We start from the raw sequence: 22,618 nt of genomic DNA on the forward strand, positions 1-22,618 counted from the left end.
ACTTTCTTTGACAGATAAAAATGTGACATTATCATTCAAAATAAGATAATTATTCTTGTATTTTTTTGTCCAATGTCATTGTCATTTGAAATAAAACGTACCAACGAATAAAATATGAATAAATCATTTATTTTGTCCGGACCGGTCATAATTTGTGTTTTTTCAACAAAGACGATTTTACCGCAATTAGTATCTTTTATGACCTATACTCAGTGAGCAATATCCGGTTCATTAATTGTTCAACATATAAAAATCAACTGGCTTAAAACAAAATATTGTTTTGACGGTAATTTGTCCAATCTTAACCCAAGAGTTAACTTATTAGATCAACAAGTGAACTCTGTTACTTTCAATTTATTTTGCAATGTAAAATATTATGTTTCGCTACCTCCAGTACATTACCATGATTACCGACTTCAGTTATTTGAATTCAGAAAAGAAACTGTAATGTGACAACTCTGTTGAACGAAGGGAAAATGTTTTGTATGCAATGTGCCCTATATTCATAAAAACACATTCCCCACCCAGACAAACACAATAATCACAACCTTATTAATTATATGAAGAAAAAAAATCATGTGTTGTTTCTCTCTGTTATGATCTGTTATTGATCCTTTATAATTATTATTTAAAATAAAATTGGATGGGAGTATTAATATATGTATTTTACTGCTCGTTAAAAGTCCTTGGCGAAATAAATTTAAAAAAAAAGTATTTCAACAATCACTTTAGAATATTAAAATGAAGTCATATCGTGAAAGAAATACGTGAAAAATCTGTGGATCAGATTTTAACGATCTGTACATTTTCACAGAGGATCTCTACCAACGCCCAACAGGAACTGAACGACATGCATCGTGTTTTCATCTACCATAAATGTATATTGTTGATCATGGACGTATAAATAATGTCCACATTTACGTTCTGTGTTCACTGAGAAACGTAAAAATAAAAGGCTGGTGTTCATTTATTTAGAAAAGGATTATATTTTAGATTCCAGTTAATCAATTGTAAAAGGACCTTTTAGAGCCTCAATCTTAACGCACACAAATGTTAATCATTTCAAAGCAAATTTAAATCCTGCATGAATTTTCCCAAGATCATCCAGAAAGGTCACCGGAGTTCACTGTTACATGATAATATTTCCTGCCAAATAAAAATCTTGTGGTCATAATTGATGTCACTATTTTTAGCATTCAATATTGTGAGCGAAGTCAAGTTTAAAGTTTAACCACGCGCTGTTGATCACTGAGATGTGTATCGTCTTCCCACGGCAATTAATTGCTTAAAAAATATTTAAAGATCACTGTCCTAAATACAACACAAGTTTACGTTCATTGTGCGTAAATGAATATTATGCGACGACGATTTGATGTAGCTATAGAAATATTCCTGTTGTAGCTGAAATGTATTATTTATCCTAAAGTAATGCATCTTCGCTAGCCAAGGGTTACGATCCACTCCTGTTCTCTTCACCCTTGGCGGATTGAGATAAAATTTCAGAGACACAAGGTAAGGATTTTTGGGAAAAGACATACGAGACTGGCGCAAATACAAAATTTCATTTCTGGTATCTATGATGAGTTTTTGGTCCTTTAATTTATTTAAGGAATGACTGTAATATTTTTTCTGTCTATGAAGAAATAACATAAAAAATTTGGTGCACACTGAATAACGCACGTAGCAGGTTATTTAACAGTGTGCAACACATTTTTTACTATACAAGTTTTGAGACACGTAATTTTCTTAAAGCTGCTCACATTTTATATTCAGTGTTAGTTTCCGTTTAATTTTACGCAAGTATGTCTCTTTTTCGTAAGTAATGTGATTTACCGATAAAAAAAACAGGGTTAAAATCAAGTATACATTGTAGCTTTGCAATTGAAAGAATTAACAACATTTTGCTTTTAAATCTTTATTTGTTTCAAGCAGTTATGTAATCGTAAAATGAAAATGGCGTAGACTTATATTAGCATAAGGAATAGTGAATAATATTTTCTTTTTTACTTGTATACTTAACTTTGAGATGTGTAATTTTCTTTAAACTGCACACATTTATTCAGCGTTAGTCTCCATTTATTTTTACCCAATTATACCTCTTTTGTAAATCAAATATTTATTTACTGACAAAAAAAAACAAAGATGTTTTTAATAAAACTAATTTTTTTAAAATGTACATTGTAATTGAAAGAATTAACAATAATTTTTTCTTTTTAATCTTTTATTTGTATCAAGCAATCAGATATACCACCTTGTTATCATTAGACAGGAAATACAATTGTTTAATTACATTAGAAATCTCACATACCTTGACTGTCGCGTGCTGGCATAGATCAGAAGAATTAGGGAAATTAATTACCTGGTGTGACACTGCTTCACACCAGACTGGGAGAGATGTCGCCAATACAATAAACAAAAGGTAGCGAATTTACACGGAAGTCGGAGGGAATACTCCCAAATATCTCTGAGAATTTAGGGAGGGATGTCGGCGTTTCCTGGTGTCACACAAGGAATAATTTCGATGTATGGAGTTTGGGATTAAAACTCTCTGGGCGTACTGTAAGCTGAAAATTAGCATTTGAAAACTGGCATTCATACATTCATTCATCAGGTATTAGGCTGATTAAGGTTCATTGTAAAACATGGACATAAATGGCTGTATTCCTTCCTCTTAAACTAGACTTCATGCTTAATTGTTAATTTTTTTTCCAGATTTAAACATTAAATAATGAAGAGTAGTAAAAGAAAAAGCAAAAGTTCTAAAGAGACAGACCCAGGGGAAACAACTAGTATTCAGAATATCCAGGATGAACTAAGACTAAGGTTTAGTCAGAACGCTCCTTCACCATCATTACATGGATATGAAAAAGAAAGAGGGTAATCATTGTTTTTAATTGATTTACAAAGAAGAAATTACAATTTTACATCATTGAGTCCAGTGATGGTCTAATGAACAAGAACTGCCATAGTTGGTAGAATGCTTGCTTCAGTGCAGGAGGTTGTGGGTTTTATCATTCTATCATTCTGTCAGAGTCAAATCAAAGACTGTCAAATTGGTATTTACTGCTTCTCAGTGTCAAGTTAGCCTCAATTAGTAAGAGCAAAAACTGGTCAGCTTAGAGTTTGAAAAAATTCTGAGTAAGGTGATGCGTGATTGTCACATTGTGAACTAGCATTTTAAAATCTGGCTTCCTGTGTCTGTTTAGCATAAAGCAATGTTAATATTCATTCTGCATTAACATGTTCTTGTCCTGAATTTGCATCTAATTATATATAAACATCCATCCTCAAAGAAACAGGTGGACTTATGTTTTTATGTTTTGACTTAAAAAGTTTAACTGACCAAACTGGATACATTTTCAAAAATTGTTTTGAGGAAAAATTGGTAAGTGTCAAGAACTCGATATATAAGCTACAGAGATGCTTGTCATCATCTAACCCTAGTATTGCCACTTTTTTACATCTTTATGATCATACAATTAAACCCATACTATTATATGGCAGTGAAATATGTGGAATGTTTAGAACGGATTCAGCTGCTTGTAAAAAAGATAATGATTATATATTAGAAAAAGTCTTTGGTCAGGATTCTTCGGAAAAAGCTCATATCAAATTTATGAAATATATTCTTGGTGTAAACAGAAAGTCAAGTAATATTGCTGTAATGTCAGAGCTTGGTAGATTTCCCATGTTTTTTACTATAATTTTATCAATGTTAAAATATTGTCATAGACTGGAACATTTGAAAGAAGGATTACTATTTGATGCATTTATATGTTGTAAACAGTTACATAGCTCTAATGTAAATACATGGTATTCTAGTATAGATTATATTCAGAGAGAGATTGAATTACCAAATTTTGACCAATCAATTGGTTCTTTATGTCAGTATGTTAAAAATAAACTATGTAAAAGTTATTTCACATTTTGGAATAAACTTAAGTATCAAACAATTAACTCCCAAAAAGGGAAGCTTGGTACTTATTTTTCTATAAAAAAAAATTTAAAAAGAAAAATATTTAGAATTGCAGGACTTCAAAAAAAGACAGTCAATTTGTAAATTAAGATAAGTGCTCACACTTTAAAAATTAAGACAGACAGATATTCAAAAAAGCATATAGAAAGATCTCAGCGTCTTTGTTCTAATTGCTCACTTGGTAAAGTTGAAGATGAGCTTCATTTCTTATTAGAATGCCCTCTTTATGATATTCAAAGGGACGATTTTTTTAAAGAAATTTCTAACAATTGTTGTAATTTTATAAAGGAGTAGGTCCAGTAAGACCCCTTTTTGGCCCCAAAATATAGCAGTTTTACAAAATTGTTAAAATGTAATCTTTATGTTATTTATTGGACAGTAGAATGCTTCTGCTACATAAATATGGGCTGTTTTTCAGGTACTAGCACCATTAAGTCATGCTAAATTACTGAAATCTTCACAATTCTAGCATTTTAGTTAAATTTTAGACAGTTTTCATGTGAAACGGAAGTGGCCGCATTCGTGTTCATCCTTAATACTGAAATGTAAGTTGTATTTTATGATAATACATAACATATATAAAGGTTGAGGATGAACACGGATGCGTCCACTTTCATTTTTGACAAAAATCATCTGAAAAGTGACATTTTTCGGCATATTTGGTAGATTTTTCATATTTGAGCTTGAATCGGGTTGTTTTTAATGACTAAATCAGTTAAAATCTTTCACATAAATTAATTGATTCAAATGAAATAGACACTTAAGTGTTTAAAAAGGGGTCAAAATCTTTCGTAAGATGAACCTGAAATTTGAGGCCAAAATCGGTTCTTACCGGACCTACTCCTTTAAATAAATCTTCTAAATTTTTATGGCTCTTGACCCAAGAAAATGTTACTCCTATGGAAAAACTGGGCTGTTATATTTGTGACTGTTTTGAATTAAGGAGATCAGGTATGAACACTGACACTAAGTCAAGTAAATAATTTGAGAATAAATACATATACATGTATAATGTAATTTTATTATTCTTTTATTCACAATATATACAATGTATGTGGTTTTTAGCTTGATTCTGACCAATGCTTATATTCCAAATATATATGTATATGCCTCTATTGTTGTTGTTACCAATTATGTAAATCAATTGTATCTGATTTTATGCCCTTTATGAGCCCTGTAATTTGGGAAATAAAAATATTCTATAGATATTCTATAAGAATTTATTATGTAAGCTTATTTTCACCTATTAGGATTGGTCTTATTTTACAGGCAATTGTTTGATTTGATCAAAAGAACTGCTTCCACTGGTGAGAGTAACTCTGTACTGGTGATAGGACCTAGAGGAAGTGGGAAAACCATGGTAAGGTCTGAAAGTTGTTTATACACCCTTAGGCCAGGATTTTTTAATTTGTTGGTTTATGGATCCGCCGACCTGATTTTGCCGATTTCCAGAATAAAAATAAAATTGACTTTTCATGCTTTTTTATTCCTGCCGATCCTAACAAATGCATTTCCCTGAAAAATAATTAAAATATCATTTTTTCTGAAATGAAATGCATTAATCACTAACAGAATTGATAACACTTTCTGTTGTGAAAAAAAGAAAACTTCCAGGTTACGTTTCTAAAAATAGACAAATCAATTATTAATGGCCTTGAAATGTCGTTTGCGCAAATAATTTTGCGGAACGAAACCTGTGATTCAAACCAATTACGCAATAAGTTCTGTTTCCCTTATTTGTCACCAGTCCGCAAGATGTATCTTGAAAAATATTTTTTTCTTTTTTTTTCCCGACCGACCACCCCGACTTTTTCATGGAGAAAATCCGTAAACCAACAAATTAAAAAACCGTGGCCTTGATAAAAAAAAAAACCTACTTAAGGGAAAACCAGTAGTTCATTTTTGAAAATAAAATAGATTTTAATCTAATCTGCAGTGCCCTGTATTATTTAACATCCACACTTGTTCGTCTCTGGTAAATATGTATCTCATTGACAATTCAAACACATTTTATATTTTATATTATTTTACTGGGAATATTAAATCTGCTGACCACCGCTGTTTCTTGATATTGAATAATAGGAATAAATGAATGATTAAAAAAGTTTTTTAAAAGAAAGGTTGTTTTCTTTAAAATTGAAAGATCTAAGATAGATAATCAATATTTCTGGAGTTCACATGTTGGATATACTGGTATAATCGGATATTACTGCTGTTGAAAGTGTAAAGTTACTTTTATGTTAATACATCATAGTAGTTGATTTTTTTTGGTAAAGATTGCATAATATGCATTCAAAACCTTATGGGACTGACTTGATATCTAAATCTTCATAGGCTGATCACTTCCTTTTTGATGCACAAAATATAGTGCATTGATCTAAACATTCTATACACCCTATCCATGAACATTTCCAGAAATTTATCAATGTAATATATGCTCAGATGTTCAAAGGCATAAAATGATGATACACTTGTCAAGAAAATTACATAACTTTTGCAAGTTGGAGGAATCTAATATCTGTTCTAAAAATATAAATGAAGTCATTGTTAAACCCATCTTTAAAATTGGAGTTGTCTTCCTTTGTCTAGAATTGCTGTTTAATCAACCATATGTTCAACCAAAGCTATACTTAATTTGGCTTCCCACTGATGAATTGAAGCAATCTTTACCCTCAGTGCTTACAAGCACTTTTGATTTTAGTACACCAGTGTAAGCAGATCTGGTATCTTAAGGATGTACTTAGGTGAGGTTAGGTGAAAATTAATAAATTAAGAAGTTAAAATTGATACTATAAGCTGGTAGAGCATCAATTAAGGATAAAAATAAGCTAAAAATATTGATAGGTCATGGAGCTCCTTTTCGAAATATTTGAGATTTAAAATATGGCGGGAAAAGGCTGACTCGGACTTTTAACTTATATTTGCATTGGTATTATTAGGTCTCAAAACAAAAGAAAGAAAATTAAGAATCTTCTAAAATTTTGGTAAATGACCTTTCATGAGCTATTAAGTCTTGTATGAAAAAATAAATGGTTGTTATGGGGCAAAATATTTTACATTGTATTGTATGGAAAAACACCAAGGAGTCTGAATATTTGACACAAATTCCAAAACCTCACCTAAGTACATCCTTAATATTGTTAAAAGATGGTGAATTTGGTATTAATTATTTATTGATTTGTAAATGTATAACTTAATTTTACTCTCTGGATGAGCATTTGAATTAGCCGTTTTAGAATCTAAAGGACTATGGGTAATTTCAATGTTTGTACACCAAAATGAAAATAAAGTGAGATCATAGGTTGAATTTCAATTCAATCATTACATTTTGTGTACACTTTTGAAAATATTACACAGAATGCATTAGAATCTGAAACAGTGAATTGAACTTATAACTTCAATAGGACTGGTAACCTTCAAAAGACTTTTTATTATGCCTCATTTATGGGCATTTTGTTTTCTGGTCTGTTCGTTCGTCCGTCCATTCGTTCCTCTGTCTGTTTGTTTATTCGTCCGTATGTCACGCTTCAGGTTTAAGTTTTTGGTCGAGGTAGTTTTTGATGAAGTTGAAGTCCAATCAACTATAAACTTAGTACACATGTTCTTTATTATATGATCTTTCTAATTTTAATGCCAAATTAGAGATTTTACCTCATTTTCACAGTCCACTGAACATAGAAAATGATAGTGTGGATGGGGCATCCATGTACTGGGGACACATTCTTGTTTAAAGTATTTTCAAAAAAATATATGCTCAATCTTTGCATTTGTGTAATACTATTGTATAAACTTGAAACACAAATATGTACAGAGAATGATATTTATTTATTCTATTTATAGACATTGAACAGTATTTACAATGAACTGATTGAGGATGACAACGTTCGAGAGAATTTACTACAAGTCAAGTTGAATGGTAACAGTTATTTTATGGAAATATAATGTCTGAGAGAAGATTTAGTAAATATGTTGATAAGCCAGCAACATCACAATACAAGAAAAGCAGGAATATTTATATATAGAGAGAGGGGTATACATAGGGCCTTTAACAGTAAAAATGTGTCTACCACTCACTAGATCACTAAGGGTCTAAATAATTTCAAACTTATTACAAAAGGACATCTGCATCATGTAAAGAGAGTGCCACACACTCTGCAAGTTAAAATCCTTGTGACAAGTAGTAGACCTTTTGCTAGACTAAATATCTTCCCCTGTCCAATGTGCCCTCATTTTCAATGTCAATAAAAAAGTTCCAACCAATCTACCCCCTATTGTAGGACCTTCCTCTTGGGTTTGTTGTTTATTTGTTCTCTTCCTAAACATCAATAAAATATGTGCCTCTGGACATTAAGCCAACAACAATAAATCAACAGGGGTGTGGAAATGCTATGCCCGACTCGCCCGACTCGTACATTTGAACAACCGGACAAGTAATTATTTTTGTCTTGGTTGCACGTGGACAAGTAAAAAAATATACAAGACAAAGTTCAAATCCAACAAAAACATAACATTAATTTCAAAACGTATAAAAATGTTTAATTCATGTAAAATAAACCAATGTTCAGCAAGTGAAAACATCAATGTTCATGACGATAAATATTACAAGATACTGGAAATAGATCAATTAACAAAATAAATAAAAATAAGTATGCGAACCAGAGTCGCGTAACATTGCATTGGCTTTGTCCATTGACCCGGGATCGTCGATCAGGTTTCAACCATCATTTACTGGAAGTGTCATTTCTTTAAATTTTGTATCGAGATTTAGATTGATAAATTAAGTTTTTGTCTTATTTATAGATGAAAGGTCAACATTATTTGTTGTCAAACTGACAAATAGAAGGGACGCTTTAATTGCACATCAAGACAATAAATAAATAATCAAGAAAAATCAAGTGTGTCAGTTGAGAGAAACACCACAAGATCAATAGTTAATCTATTATTTAGTTTACATTTCTTCAATCACTGTCCTCAAATTAATTATAATTATTATGTACCTACAAATGTACTGGCTACAATTGTTATTCCAAAACTGCTGCAAAATTGTCCTTTACATGTCATTTCATTGGTTGGTTTGCTGTTAGGTTCTGTCCCATTGATGTTAACCCATTTCCTACTTTTCTAAATTTTGGACACATATAAACAAATGGATTTCATTTGTTTGTGATGCACAATAGTGCTAAGTAAGAATCATATATTAGCTAACAAGAAATACTTCAATATTTATTGGGATCATCAGGGCAAGTAAAAAAATTTCCGGACAAGTTAATTTTTTGGGGAAGACGGCTTCAAGCCGTTAATCCCCAATGGGGTTGACCAGAGTGACATTCCCTCACATCATTCATTTTGTTATGCAGTTAAGCTGCATTATGCGAGCGCCCTCGTTTGTGTTCTACCCAATAAATGCTGAAATACTTGCCATTGTTATTATCTAGCTCGCTACTATGTTATATATAACTAATTGAACACTTTTTTAATACTTTTTATTCTGGATTACAAAAAATATGACCAGAAAAACCTTAAATGATCGACGATTTATCCAAAAGTTTTGAAGTTACACATAGGAAGTAGTGCTTATTAAGAATCCTTGTGTAGTTCATTATGACTTGTGCTTTTAGATAAGATGTCAAAGAACAATTGTATGAAATATTTAATCGCCAAAAATCTCTTAAGGCAAGTAGTTTAGATTTCCCAAATGGCAAAAGTCGTAGGGATATTGTTTGTCATCAATACGTAGTACAATTACGTCAGTAGTCTATTATATAATCAGTTCAACTGTTCATGCTGTTGGCGGCAATTTCAAATTCGAAAAAGAAATTTTCGTAGCTTTTCAATTTGGAGGCAGGTGTGCAAATTAGCGGTGGTCCGAGGTCCGCGACCTTCCACTTTTGCAAGCGGAATTTCGACTAGGATAGTTGGTTTCTAGCTACGCCCGACGTAGTCACCTTCCACTTGAAAGAAAATAAGAAATTACTTTGCAAACCTTCCATGCAAGTCACCAAAGTCTCCAATTAAACGAGCTGAAAACTTATTTTTATCATTATAATTCATGACAGCTAGCTGTATACAGAAAATCGCCGACAAATATTGTATAAAATCGAGTAAAATCGTATCTGATTGACAAAAACAACATTGTAAACACATAACAATGGCGGCCGTGAAGACAAAATTTTACAATATTGGATCCGATTCCGGAAGCGGATAAGTATAATTCCGGGTTTGGCGATCATTTACAAAATAAATCAAAGCAGGTGAAAAAATAAATCTATGCATGGTAAATGAATATAAACACTAGAATTGTAAACCAAAAGATATATGTAAAAGAAAGAAAAAGCAGAAAAATATTTTATACAGGAATTCAAAACTACTTTTTGACAAATTTTAATTTAAAAATCCAATACAACGTGACAGCTGGCAACAGTATATCTAACAATATACATGTTCATGGTCACAGTCTAAATTTTCTTTATCAGTGATAAATGATGATAATACATGTGAGATGCTTTTAAAGTGTAAACATATTACTGCAATTTCGAAGGGTTATTAGTTTTTCTCAATTTTGAAGGGTCAATTAAAGTAGCTGAAAGTTTCTTTATTTTCACAAATAATGCAACTATATTATATATACCTAAATGTAAGTAAATCATATGATATAGGCACTGGCTACGGTTACATGGAAATGTAACAATAATAAAAATATTATTGTTACATTGGAGACTAAATGCCGGAATGCATGGTTGGGTTAGGACCTGTTTAATTACGAATGTAACAATAATTATTGAGGCTACGGTTACATTGCGTTATTGTTACATGAAAAAAAAGCAATGTACGATGGGACTAGTAATATGTACTAAATAAGAAAAGTTGGGGACATTTATTACATACATTTATAACATACAATTTATTTACTGTAATTTTTTATTTACAATGACAATTTCTACAAATCCAGTTTGTTTTTTTAAAAAAGGCGACACATTATTGATGAACGAAATTACGTCCTCCACGGATACGTACATACATACCCCCTCATACAGAATTTCTTAGTATTTAAGTTACAGCTAGCAAACTTTGCTTTTGATTATCAATTTGCGTCAAGTTATAAAGCTGTATGAAATGTATGTCTTGATATTGTTTCAATTTCGTTTAAAACGCATCCCAGGTTTTAATTTTTTCACCATAAACAAAATTGGTCCAAAGTATAATGACAGTAATAAGAGTAGGTGTGCAGTTAAATACTTTAAAAAAGTGAATTCATTGAACTATATTTTTCGCCTTTGACAGTCACACTCCTAATCTTGAGTAGTATCTTTAAGAACACCAAAACCATTAATACCTGAGACTACTATAACACTGTGTTATAGTAGTCTCAGTTAATACGTAGTAAAACTATTCAAGTTGTACACCATTTGTTGAATAATAATATTTTATTATTTATCAGTATTAAATTACAAGTATTGTTTAGTACATATTGAAAGAATGAAGCAATACAACTATAGAAGATTTAAGTTTAATCAATCTAGCGTACATTGCTGTTTTTCATGTAACAATAACGTAGTGTAACGGTAGCCTCAGTAATTATTGTTACATTTGTAATTAATCGGTTCCTCACCCAACTTTGCATTCCGGCAATTAGTCTCCAATGTAACAATAATATTTTTATTATTGTTACATTTCCATGTAACCGTAGCCAGTGCCATGATATATAGGTGGCATTCTACCCCCTCCTGTTTAATAACTTGGAAACGGTCAAGCTCCCCACCCCTAAACCATATGAGGGGCAGATCCTGGATTTTAGGTTAGGAGGGGCACAAACTTAAATTTTCGCCGAGCAGAGCGAGGCTAAAAAAAATTTGAGGTAAAATTATCAGAATATTCTTTATAAATTAAAGCTGAGAACAACCCATGCTCTGCAAATTTAAGGGGGGTGCAAGCCCGCAACACCCCCCCCCCCCTGAATCCGCCCCTGCATATATTCAAGTATAGGACAATATAATAAATAAAATGAAATATAGGGGGAGTCCCTGGAGTTACTCCACCCCCTCCTGTTTGAGAACTTGGAAACGGTCGAGATCCACACCCCTTAACCATATATATTCATGTTTATGACAATATGAAAAATCAAATGAAATATAGGAAGAGTCGCTGGGGGTCACCCCATCCTTCCTGTTTTAGAATTTAAAAATGGTCCAGATCCCCACCCCTAAACCATATATATTCATGTATGGGACAATATAACAAATCAGATAAAATATAGGGGGAGTCCCTTTGGGTCACTCCACCCCCTCCTGTTTGAGAAATTGAAACCCATTGAGATCGCCACCTTTTAACCATATATTTATGTACGGGACAATATAACAATTCAAATGAAAGACAGGGGGAGTCCCTGAGGTCACTGTACACCCTTCTGTTTGAGAACTTGGAAATGGTCAAGATCCTTACCCCTAAACCATATATACTCATGTATGGGACAATATAATAAATAAAATAAAATATAGGGGAAGTCCCTGGGGTCACCCTACCCCTCCTGTTTGAGAACTTGGAAACCAATGAGATCCCCACCCCTAAACCATATATATTCATGTATGGGACAATATAACAAATAAAATGAAATGTAGGGGAAGTCCCTAGGGTCACCCTACCCCCAGTGGCGGATCCAGAAATTTTATAAGTGGGGGCCCGCTCCAGTCACGCTTCAGTGATTCCCTATATAAGCAACCAATTCCCCCCCCCCTGCCCCCCTAAATCCTTTGCCTACCCCTACCTGTTCGAGAACTTGAAAACCGTTGAGATCCCCACCCCTAAATTATGTATATTCATATGTATGGCACAAAATAACAAATCATTTACATTTACTATGGGCAGGTCAGTCAGACCTCACCTTTGATCCCTGTTGTAGTGAACATTTGTCTGATTCGTGTCTCATAACTTTTGTACTATAGAACACAAACTCAGTTTTCTTTCCAGGGAAACCAGTCCATTCATACTATTACATGTTCATACTAAGTCAACTTGAACTTCTAGCAGTCAAATAAAAACCAAGGTTAACTATCAAGTAGAACAACTGCAATCATTGGGAACTTGTACCACTGCAGAAAATATACATTGATATATGCATTGCTTTTGAAACCTTGATAACATATAAATTATTTGCCTTAATAAATAAAGCATTAGATAAACATGAATGTATACTACATGTATATATGAATGTTTAATGTTGACACATTTTTCATAATTACGGTTGCCTTGGTTTTTGGTTAACTGCCTTCAGCGCTTACAGCGCTTTGATTTTTATAGTGTGGAAAACCCCCCAACAAATCTTACTGAGAATGATGAGATGGGGAGACACAAATGAATAAATTGACTTTAAACACTTTTTTTACACATTTCCCTTCTGTTTCTCTCGAAATTATCGTATATTGAGCTCTCCTTTACACTATTTATGTTTCTTTAACAATCCGGAAAAATCAGTATGACGGGATATTCTAAATATATCCAACCTACATTATATTTTATAGTGACGTCATTGTTGGAATGCCACACTACGCATAAGCAGGGATATCCTTCACTGGTTATTTAAATCCTTCTCAAAGATTGTGCACTTATTAAAAAATAGTATTTTGTTAAATTTAAACATAATGATGTTTGCTGAAGATGATTCAAACATCAACATGCAATACTTTAATTTGTAGGTCAACAACTTTCAAAGTAAACAGGAACTCCGAGGGGCTACATGAGATCGGGGAGAGAAACGATCTTTTCCAATTTTTTCAGTAAAACTCTGTTTTGAGAATCTTCCTCCAATTCAGGAGCACCTCAATTTATCAGCTAATTATCCACTAAAATAAACACTTAAAATGTGACTTTTAGTATATGATAAGTAGTCTTCAATTAAAACTAAATTTTGTGTACCAACATAATCATTGTAATAGTTACAAAAAAAATTACAAATGTTGCATTTTGTAGTTTAAAACCTATTTATTCATGAAATTTTACAAATATTTCAATATGTAGGATTTGGAAACAAGCTTCACACAGTTAACACCAATCATATTGTTATTTTTATGAGTACCTGCATCCCTGTGATGAGAAATACAACTGGGAACTTTATCAATGGAAATTCAAAACTGAATAGATTTTTCAATCCTAACTTTCTTAAGAAAAAAATTTAAAATCTTAAGAGTACTGTCACAAAAAATGGAAAATGGCCCTAGCCTGCAGTTCAGTCGTACACTATTAAGATTTCAAAAATAATTGTAGTTGCTGTTAAATGACAGAATTCAACTAGTTGAATTTTAGATAATTAACTATCAACTTTAATTGAATGTTTAGATTTAGTAGATGCAGATCTCTTCCATTGGTCTAAATTGAATCCTAAACTAAAGAAACGAAATTACATTAAACAACAATTGATTCCAATAGTGTCAACCTTCCACATGTTCTAGCTGTTCTTTTTTTCCATTCTTTATATGAAGACTATCAAAAGATTACCCCAAAAAATATGAAATAGAAACAAGGGCCGTCTTTCCCCTCAGAGCTATTCAGCTCTTTGATTAGTTTTACTTGCCCAGGGACAAGTGCTCACAACAAATATTTCCACACCCCTGATCAATAAAAATTTCAAAGGGTAACTGAAATTATATATTGCTGTAAACAGCTGAGAATTATCTGTAAGGAGTTTACTGTTATACTTTCTACCGTGCATGGATTATATCGGGAGTTCTGAACATTTTTATTCTATTACAAAAAGTCAAAATTACTAAGAAACCTAATGATACATATGATGTGTAAAATGCATTGAAATGTTCTATGTTTATTCTTATATAGGACTTCTACAAACAGATGATAAAATTGCATTAAAAGAAATCACACGTCAGTTACAGCTTGAGAACACGCTGGGGGATAAAGTTTTCGTAAGTTGTTAAAAATTATATTTATTCTATAAGAATTAAAGTTGTAGAATAATATGTGAACTATTTATAATTCCTTTTGTATTAAGTTTTCGAGGATTGATGGATAAAATGGTAAGTTGAAAGTGATTTACTTCCTGTTTGTTAAATACAGTCCCATTGTCAATTATTTACTTTATTACTAGTATCATTGAAAATTACTTGTGACTTCTTATACCACTTGCTGACCCCTTAATGTCTCAATATAAATAAGAAGATGTGGTATGAGTGCCAATTAGATAAAACTCCATCCAAGTCACAATGTATAAAAAGTTAACCATTTATGGTATTACGTATAAGTCTTGTTGCAACTGAGGTAAATATCTCATTGTATGTACTGACTATCTTCATAGACTTGCTTTGGAAGGTAAAGAAAACAAGTCAAATATATGTAAATCTGTTCTAAAAATATCACAGAATTTGCACATTTTTCTTACATTCTACTTCAATTGATATACTTTTACAGGGTTCATTTGCAGAGACTTTACAGTTCTTGTTGGATGCATTGAAATGTGGTAAGAAAATTTCTAAAGCAGACAGAGTATTATCCATATCAAGAGGAGCAAGAAATGTTAAAACTCATAAGAATGAGAGATTACTAGTACTAAGAAATAAAAAAAATTGCCAAGGAGAAGTCAAAACTGAACATACTATAGCAGACAATGCTATGGCCAAAAGTAAAAGACGAAAGAATAACATTAAAAACTATGCAAAAAACTAATGATTGAGCAATATATTATACCTGTTAGTAAGTTATAATAAAATTCAGAATGGAAACAGGGAATTTGTCATAGAGAGAACAACTCGACCCAAAAATCAGAAATCAGTCTAAGGCCAACAGTGGGTATTCAACCTGGGGAGAAAATCACATACCCAGAGTAGGGCTTCAGCTGGCCACTAAACAATAACGTATACTAGCTAGATCAAACATTTCACACTTATGCCTATAAGGTACACCATATTATTATAAAAGAACAAGATTGTGTTGATAAACTACTATGGCTATATAACTTAATTTACTGTTGCTTTATTCACAAAATATCTTAAAACTAGAATTGATGGTGAGTTATACTGACACAATCATGACTATTTCTCATGAGATTTTTTGTGTTTTAAAATATATGAATAGAAGAAAATAAAGGATCTCACACTAATATGATAATCTAAAAACAAAAACAACTTAAAAGTGAACATTTAAGGGTTTATAGAAGTTAGATCTCCAACTCCAGAAAGTACAAATGTTTCTCTGTACCTGAAACAAAAATTATACATACCTCATGATCAATGACTAATTTCTCAGTGAATTTTGCTTAAAATGTTTTATAGGAAGTCAGAGTTCTAAGCCAATCTTGTTTATCCTAGAAGAATTTGATATGTTTGCCCACCATAAAAACCAGACATTGCTATATAATCTATTTGATATTGCCCAATCTGATCAAGCACCAATATGTGTAGTGGGTGTTACATGTAGACTTGTAAGTATACTTATGTTTAATTTCTGAGCGATAACTACTGTAAATTCAGAAATTATTGCGATGATTTTATTATTGCTTAAAATGCGACAGAGTTATAGCATGCAATAATTGAAATTAAGAATTTTGAGATTTTTTATATGAATCAAACAGGATTTTTCTGAATATTGCAAGAATTAAAATTGCATTTTAGTCTAAAATGACAAAATGGAAATATTAATAAATGTGCAATGATTTCTGAATTAACAGTAACTCCTTAAGTGTCACATCTAGAGCAGTAGGAAATGTCAATGTGACACACTTATTTTCTTTTCAAATATGAATATGAAAGAATTTTGGTTGGTTATGACATGAAAAAAAAAATGTTTTTCTCTACGCTTTGAAGAGGAAAAAGAAATATTAATTGTATGTCATTCAATATCAAATCACATTGGGCATAAAAATATCATTGACAAGACTTTGACCTGTAATATCAGAATGAGACTAGGGATAAAATAATTGGATTTAATTTATAATGAATTGAAAATGTCTACACTTTGCTAGGCTGAGTAGAATCTGATAATATAGTTTTGGCCTTTAACAGATGTCTTGTTTAAAACACTAAATACTTTTGAAACAAAAATTGCAGTCATATTTATAGAAGAAATTGATATCTTAATGTAAGATTTGTTGTTTTATGGAATCTTTTTGGAATTAAAATATATATACTCCTGTTCATGGGTTATCTGCCATATATACTGAAAAAATCTATAAAAAAATCAACTGAAAAAATGTATTTAATACAACATCACAACTACTGTACATTAAACATAAATGTCTGATTAGTCCAGTACATTTTGTACGTAAAATAGAATGTGTGACTTCTATATGACAATTATTTGTAAATGTTCTCTCTGATTTTACAGGATGTTATAGAACTACTAGAGAAGAGAGTCAAGTCACGGTTTTCACATCGCCAAGTGTATTTCCTAAACAACTATAGTTATGAGAATTTTTGTGACATCTGTATGTCTTACTTAAAAATAGAATCAAAACCTGTGAGATGTGATTTCATCAAAGAATGGAATAAACAAGTTGAAGTAAGTTATCTGTTAAGGGGACATCACCCCTTCATCAAAGAGTGGAACAAACAAGTTGAAGTAAGTTATCTGTAAAGGGGACATCACTCCTTTATCAAAGAGTAGAATAAACAAATAGAAGTAAGTTCTTTATTCAGGGAGGATTACTCTTTCTTCAATGAGTAGAATAAACAAGTAGAAGTAATTTCTTTATTCAGGGGGATCACTCCTTCATAAACGAGTAGAATAAATAAGTAGAAGTAAGTTCTTTATTCAGGGGGGATTACTCCTTCATCAATGAGTAAAAGAAACAAGTAGAAGTAAGTTCTTGACTCAGGGGGGACCACTCCTTCATCAAAGAGTAAAATAAACAAGTAGAAGTAAGTTCTTTATTCATGGGTGATTACTCCTTCATCAAGGAGTAGAATAAATAAATAGAAGTAAGTTCTTTATTCAGGGGGGATTACTCCTTCATCAACAAGTAGAATAAATAAGTAGAAGAAAGTTCTTTATTCAGGGGGGGATTACTCCTTCATCAACAAGTAGAATAAATTAGTAGAAGTAAGTTCTTTATTCAGGGGGGATTACTCCTTCATCAACAAGTAGAATAAATAAGTAGAAGCTAGTTCTTTATTCAGGGAGGACCACTCCTTCATCAATGAGTAGAATAAATAAGTAGAAGTAAGTTCTTTATTCAGGGGGGATTACTCCTTCATCAACAAGTAGAATAAATAAGTAGAAGCTAGTTCTTTATTCAGGGAGGACCACTCCTTCATCAATGAGTAGAATAAATAAGTAGAAGTAAGTTCTTTATTCAGGCAGGACCACTCCTTCATCAACAAGTAGAATAAATAAGTAGAAGCTAGTTCTTTATTCAGGGAGGACCACTCCTTCATCAACAAGTAGAATAAATATGTAGAAGTAAGTTCTTTATTCAGGGGGGATTACTCCTTCATCAACAAGTAGAATAAATAAGTAGAAGTAAGTTCTTTATTCAGGGAGGACCACTCCTTCATCAACGAGTAGAATAAATATGTAGAAGTAAGTTCTTTATTCAGGGGGGATTACTCCTTCATCAACAAGTAGAATAAATATGTAGAAGTAAGTTCTTTATTCAGGGGGGATTACTCCTTCATCAACAAGTAGAATAAATAAGTAGAAGTAAGTTCTTTATTCAGGGAGGACCACTCCTTCATCAATGAGTAGAATAAACAAGTAGAAGTAAGTTCTTTATTCAGGGAGGACCACTCCTTCATCAATGAGTAGAATAAACAAGTAGAAGTAAGTTCTTTATTCAGGGAGGACCACTCCTTCATCAACGAGTAGAATAAATAAGTTGAAGTAAGTTCTTTATTCAGGGGGGATTACTCCTTCATCAAGGAGTAGAATAAATAAGTAGAAGTAAGTTCTTTATTCAGGGAGGACCACTCCTTCATCAACGAGTAGAATAAATAAGTAGAAGTAAGTTCTTTAATCAGGGAGGACCACTCCTTCATCAATGAGTAGAATAAACAAGTAGAAGTAAGTTCTTTATTCAGGGAGGACCACTCCTTCATCAACGAGTAGAAGTAAGTTCTTTATTCAGGGAGGACCACTCCTTCATCAACGAGTAGAAGTAAGTTCTTTATTCAGGGAGGACCACTCCTTCATCAATGAGTAGAATAAATAAGTAGAAGTAAGTTCTTTATTCAGGGAGGACCACTCCTTCATCAATGAGTACAATAAATAAGTAGAAGTAAGTTCTTTATTCAGGGGGGACCACTCCTTCATCAATGAGTAGAATAAATAAGTAGAAGTAAGTTCTTTATTCAGGGAGGACCACTCCTTCATCAATGAGTAGAATAAATAAATAGAAATAAGTTCTTTATTCAGGGAGGACCACTCCTTCATCAATGAGTAGAATAAATAAGTAGAAGTAAGTTCTTTATTCAGGCAGGACCACTCCTTCATCAATGAGTAGAATAAATAAGTAGAAGTAAGTTCTTTATTCAGGGAGGACCACTCCTTCATCAACGAGTCGAAGTAAGTTCTTTATTCAGGGAGGACCACTCCTTCATCAATGAGTAGAATAAATAAGTAGAAGTAAGTTCTTTATTCAGGGAGGACCACTCCTTCATCAACGAGTAGAAGTAAGTTCTTTATTCAGGGAGGACCACTCCTTCATCAATGAGTAGAATAAATAAGTAGAAGTAAGTTCTTTATTCAGGGAGGACCACTCCTTCATCAATGAGTACAATAAATAAGTAGAAGTAAGTTCTTTAATCAGGGAGGACCACTCCTTCATCAATGAGTACAATAAATAAGTAGAAGTAAGTTCTTTATTCAGGGAGGACCACTCCTTCATCAATGAGTAGAATAAATAAGTAGAAGTAAGTTCTTTATTCAGGGGGGATTACTCCTTCATCAATGAGTAGAATAAATAAGTAGAAGTAAGTTCTTTATTCAGGGAGGACCACTCCTTCATCAATGAGTACAATAAATAAGTAGAAGTAAGTTCTTTATTCAGGGAGGACCACTCCTTCATCAACAAGTAGAATAAATAAGTAGAAGCTAGTTCTTTATTCAGGGAGGACCACTCCTTCATCAACTAGTAGAATAAATAAGTAGAAGCTAGTTCTTTATTCAGGGAGGACAACTCCTTCATCAACGAGTAGAATAAATATGTAGAAGTAAGTTCTTTATTCAGGGAGGACCACTTCTTCATCAACAAGTAGAATAAATATGTAGAAGTAAGTTCTTTATTCAGGGAGGACCACTCCTTCATCAACTAGTAGAATAAATAAGTAGAAGCTAGTTCTTTATTCAGGGAGGACAACTCCTTCATCAACGAGTAGAATAAATAAGTAGAAGTAAGTTCTTTATTCAGGGAGGACCACTTCTTCATCAACAAGTAGAATAAATATGTAGAAGTAAGTTCTTTATTCGGGGGGGACCACTCCTTCATCAACAAGTAGAATAAATAAGTAGAAGTAAGTTCTTTATTCAGGGAGGACCACTCCTTCATCAACGAGTAGAATAAACAAGTAGAAGTAAGTTCTTTATTCAGGGAGGACCACTTCTTCATCAACAAGTAGAATAAATATGTAGAAGTAAGTTCTTTATTCGGGGGGGACCACTCCTTCATCAACAAGTAGAATAAATAAGTAGAAGTAAGTTCTTTATTCGGGGAGGACCACTCCTTCATCAATGAGTAGAATAAATAAGTAGAAGTAAGTTCTTTATTCAGGGAGGACCACTCCTTCATCAATGAGTAGAATAAATAAGTTGAAGTAAGTTCTTTATTCAGGGGGGATTACTCCTTCATCAATGAGTAGAATAAATAAGTAGAAGTAAGTTCTTTATTCAGGGAGGACCACTCCTTCATCAACAAGTAGAATAAATAAGTAGAAGTAAGTTCTTTATTCAGGGGGGATTACTCCTTCATCAACATGTAGAATAAATATGTAGAAGTAAGTTCTTTATTCAGGGAGGACCACTCCTTCATCAATGAGTAGAATAAATAAGTTGAAGTAAGTTCTTTATTCAGGGGGGATTACTCCTTCATCAATGAGTAGAATAAATAAGTAGAAGTAAGTTCTTTATTCAGGGAGGACCACTCCTTCATCAACAAGTAGAATAAATAAGTAGAAGTAAGTTCTTTATTCAGGGAGGACCACTCCTTCATCAATGAGTAGAATAAACAAGTAGAAGTAAGTTCTTTATTCAGGGAGGACCACTCCTTCATCAATGAGTAGAATAAACAAGTAGAAGTAAGTTCTTTATTCAGGGAGGACCACTCCTTCATCAACATGTAGAATAAATAAGTAGAAGTAAGTTCTTTATTCAGGGGAGATTACTCCTTCATCAAGGAGTAGAATAAATAAGTAGAAGTAAGTTCTTTATTCAGGGGGGATTACTCCTTCATCAACGAGTAGAATAAATAAGTAGAAGTAAGTTCTTTATTCGGGGAGGACCACTCCTTCATCAACGAGTAGAATAAATATGTAGAAGTAAGTTCTTTATTCAGGGAGGACCACTCCTTCATCAACGAGTAGAATAAATATGTAGAAGTAAGTTCTTTATTCAGGGGGGATTACTCCTTCATCAACGAGTAGAATAAATAAGTAGAAGTAAGTTCTATATTCAGGGAGGACCACTCCTTCATCAATGAGTAGAATAAATAAGTAGAAGTAAGTTCTATATTCAGGGAGGACCACTCCTTCATCAACAAGTAGAATAAATAAGTAGAAGTAAGTTCTTTATTCAGGGAGGACCACTCCTTCATCAACGAGTAGAAGTAAGTTCTTTATTCAGGGAGGACCACTCCTTCATCAATGAGTAGAATAAACAAGTAGAAGTAAGTTCTTTATTCAGGGGGGACCACTCCTTCATCAACAAGTAGAATAAATAAGTAGAAGTAAGTTCTTTATTCAGGGAGGACCACTCCTTCATCAATGAGTAGAATGAATAAGTAGAAGTAAGTTCTTTATTCAGGGAGGACCACTCCTTCATCAATGAGTAGAATAAATAAGTTGAAGTAAGTTCTTTATTCAGGGGGGATTACTCCTTCATCAACGAGTAGAATAAATAAGTAGAAGTAAGTTCTTTATTCAGGGAGGACCACTCCTTCATCAATGAGTAGAATAAATAAATAGAAATAAGTTCTTTATTCAGGGAGGACTACTCTTTCATCAAGGAGTAGAATAAATAAATAGAAGTAAGTTCTTTATTCAGGGAGGACCACTCCTTCATCAATGAGTAGAATAAATAAATAGAAGTAAGTTCTTTATTCAGGGAGGACTACTCTTTCATCAAGGAGTAGAATAAATAAATAGAAGTAAGTTCTTTATTCAGGGAGGACTACTCTTTCATCAAGGAGTAGAATAAATAAATAGAAGTAAGTTCTTTATTCAGGGAGGACTACTCTTTCATCAAGGAGTAGAATAAATAAATAGAAGTAAGTTCTTTATTCAGGCAGGTCTACTCTTTCATCAAGGAGTAGAATAAATAAGTAGAAGTAAGTTCTTTATTCAGGGAGGACCACTCCTTCATCAATGAGTAGAATAAACAAGTAGAAGTAAGTTCTTTATTCAGGGAGGACCACTCCTTCATCAATGAGTAGAATAAATAAGTAGAAGTAAGTTCTTTATTCAGGGAGGACCACTCCTTCATCAATGAGTAGAATAA

The 22,618-nt window shown here is 32.5% G+C and overlaps 1 protein-coding gene across 1 annotated transcript in view; it reads left to right on the forward strand.

Annotated features, from left to right (window-relative positions):
• LOC139511353 (origin recognition complex subunit 4-like) overlaps positions 1 to 22,618 on the forward strand; it is a 33,785-nt gene that overhangs the window by 844 nt on the left and 10,323 nt on the right. Inside the window, exons 2-8 of the mRNA XM_071298003.1 lie at positions 2,713 to 2,877; positions 5,246 to 5,336; positions 7,817 to 7,892; positions 14,801 to 14,886; positions 15,389 to 15,437; positions 16,249 to 16,397; positions 17,300 to 17,473. Coding sequence (XP_071154104.1) covers positions 2,729 to 2,877; positions 5,246 to 5,336; positions 7,817 to 7,892; positions 14,801 to 14,886; positions 15,389 to 15,437; positions 16,249 to 16,397; positions 17,300 to 17,473 — 774 coding nt within the window. The 5' untranslated portion in view covers positions 2,713 to 2,728. The remainder of the gene's footprint in view (positions 1 to 2,712; positions 2,878 to 5,245; positions 5,337 to 7,816; positions 7,893 to 14,800; positions 14,887 to 15,388; positions 15,438 to 16,248; positions 16,398 to 17,299; positions 17,474 to 22,618) is intronic.

This window comes from Mytilus edulis, chromosome 2 (genome assembly GCF_963676685.1).
Source record: "Mytilus edulis chromosome 2, xbMytEdul2.2, whole genome shotgun sequence".
NCBI lineage: Eukaryota > Metazoa > Mollusca > Bivalvia > Mytilida > Mytilidae > Mytilus > Mytilus edulis.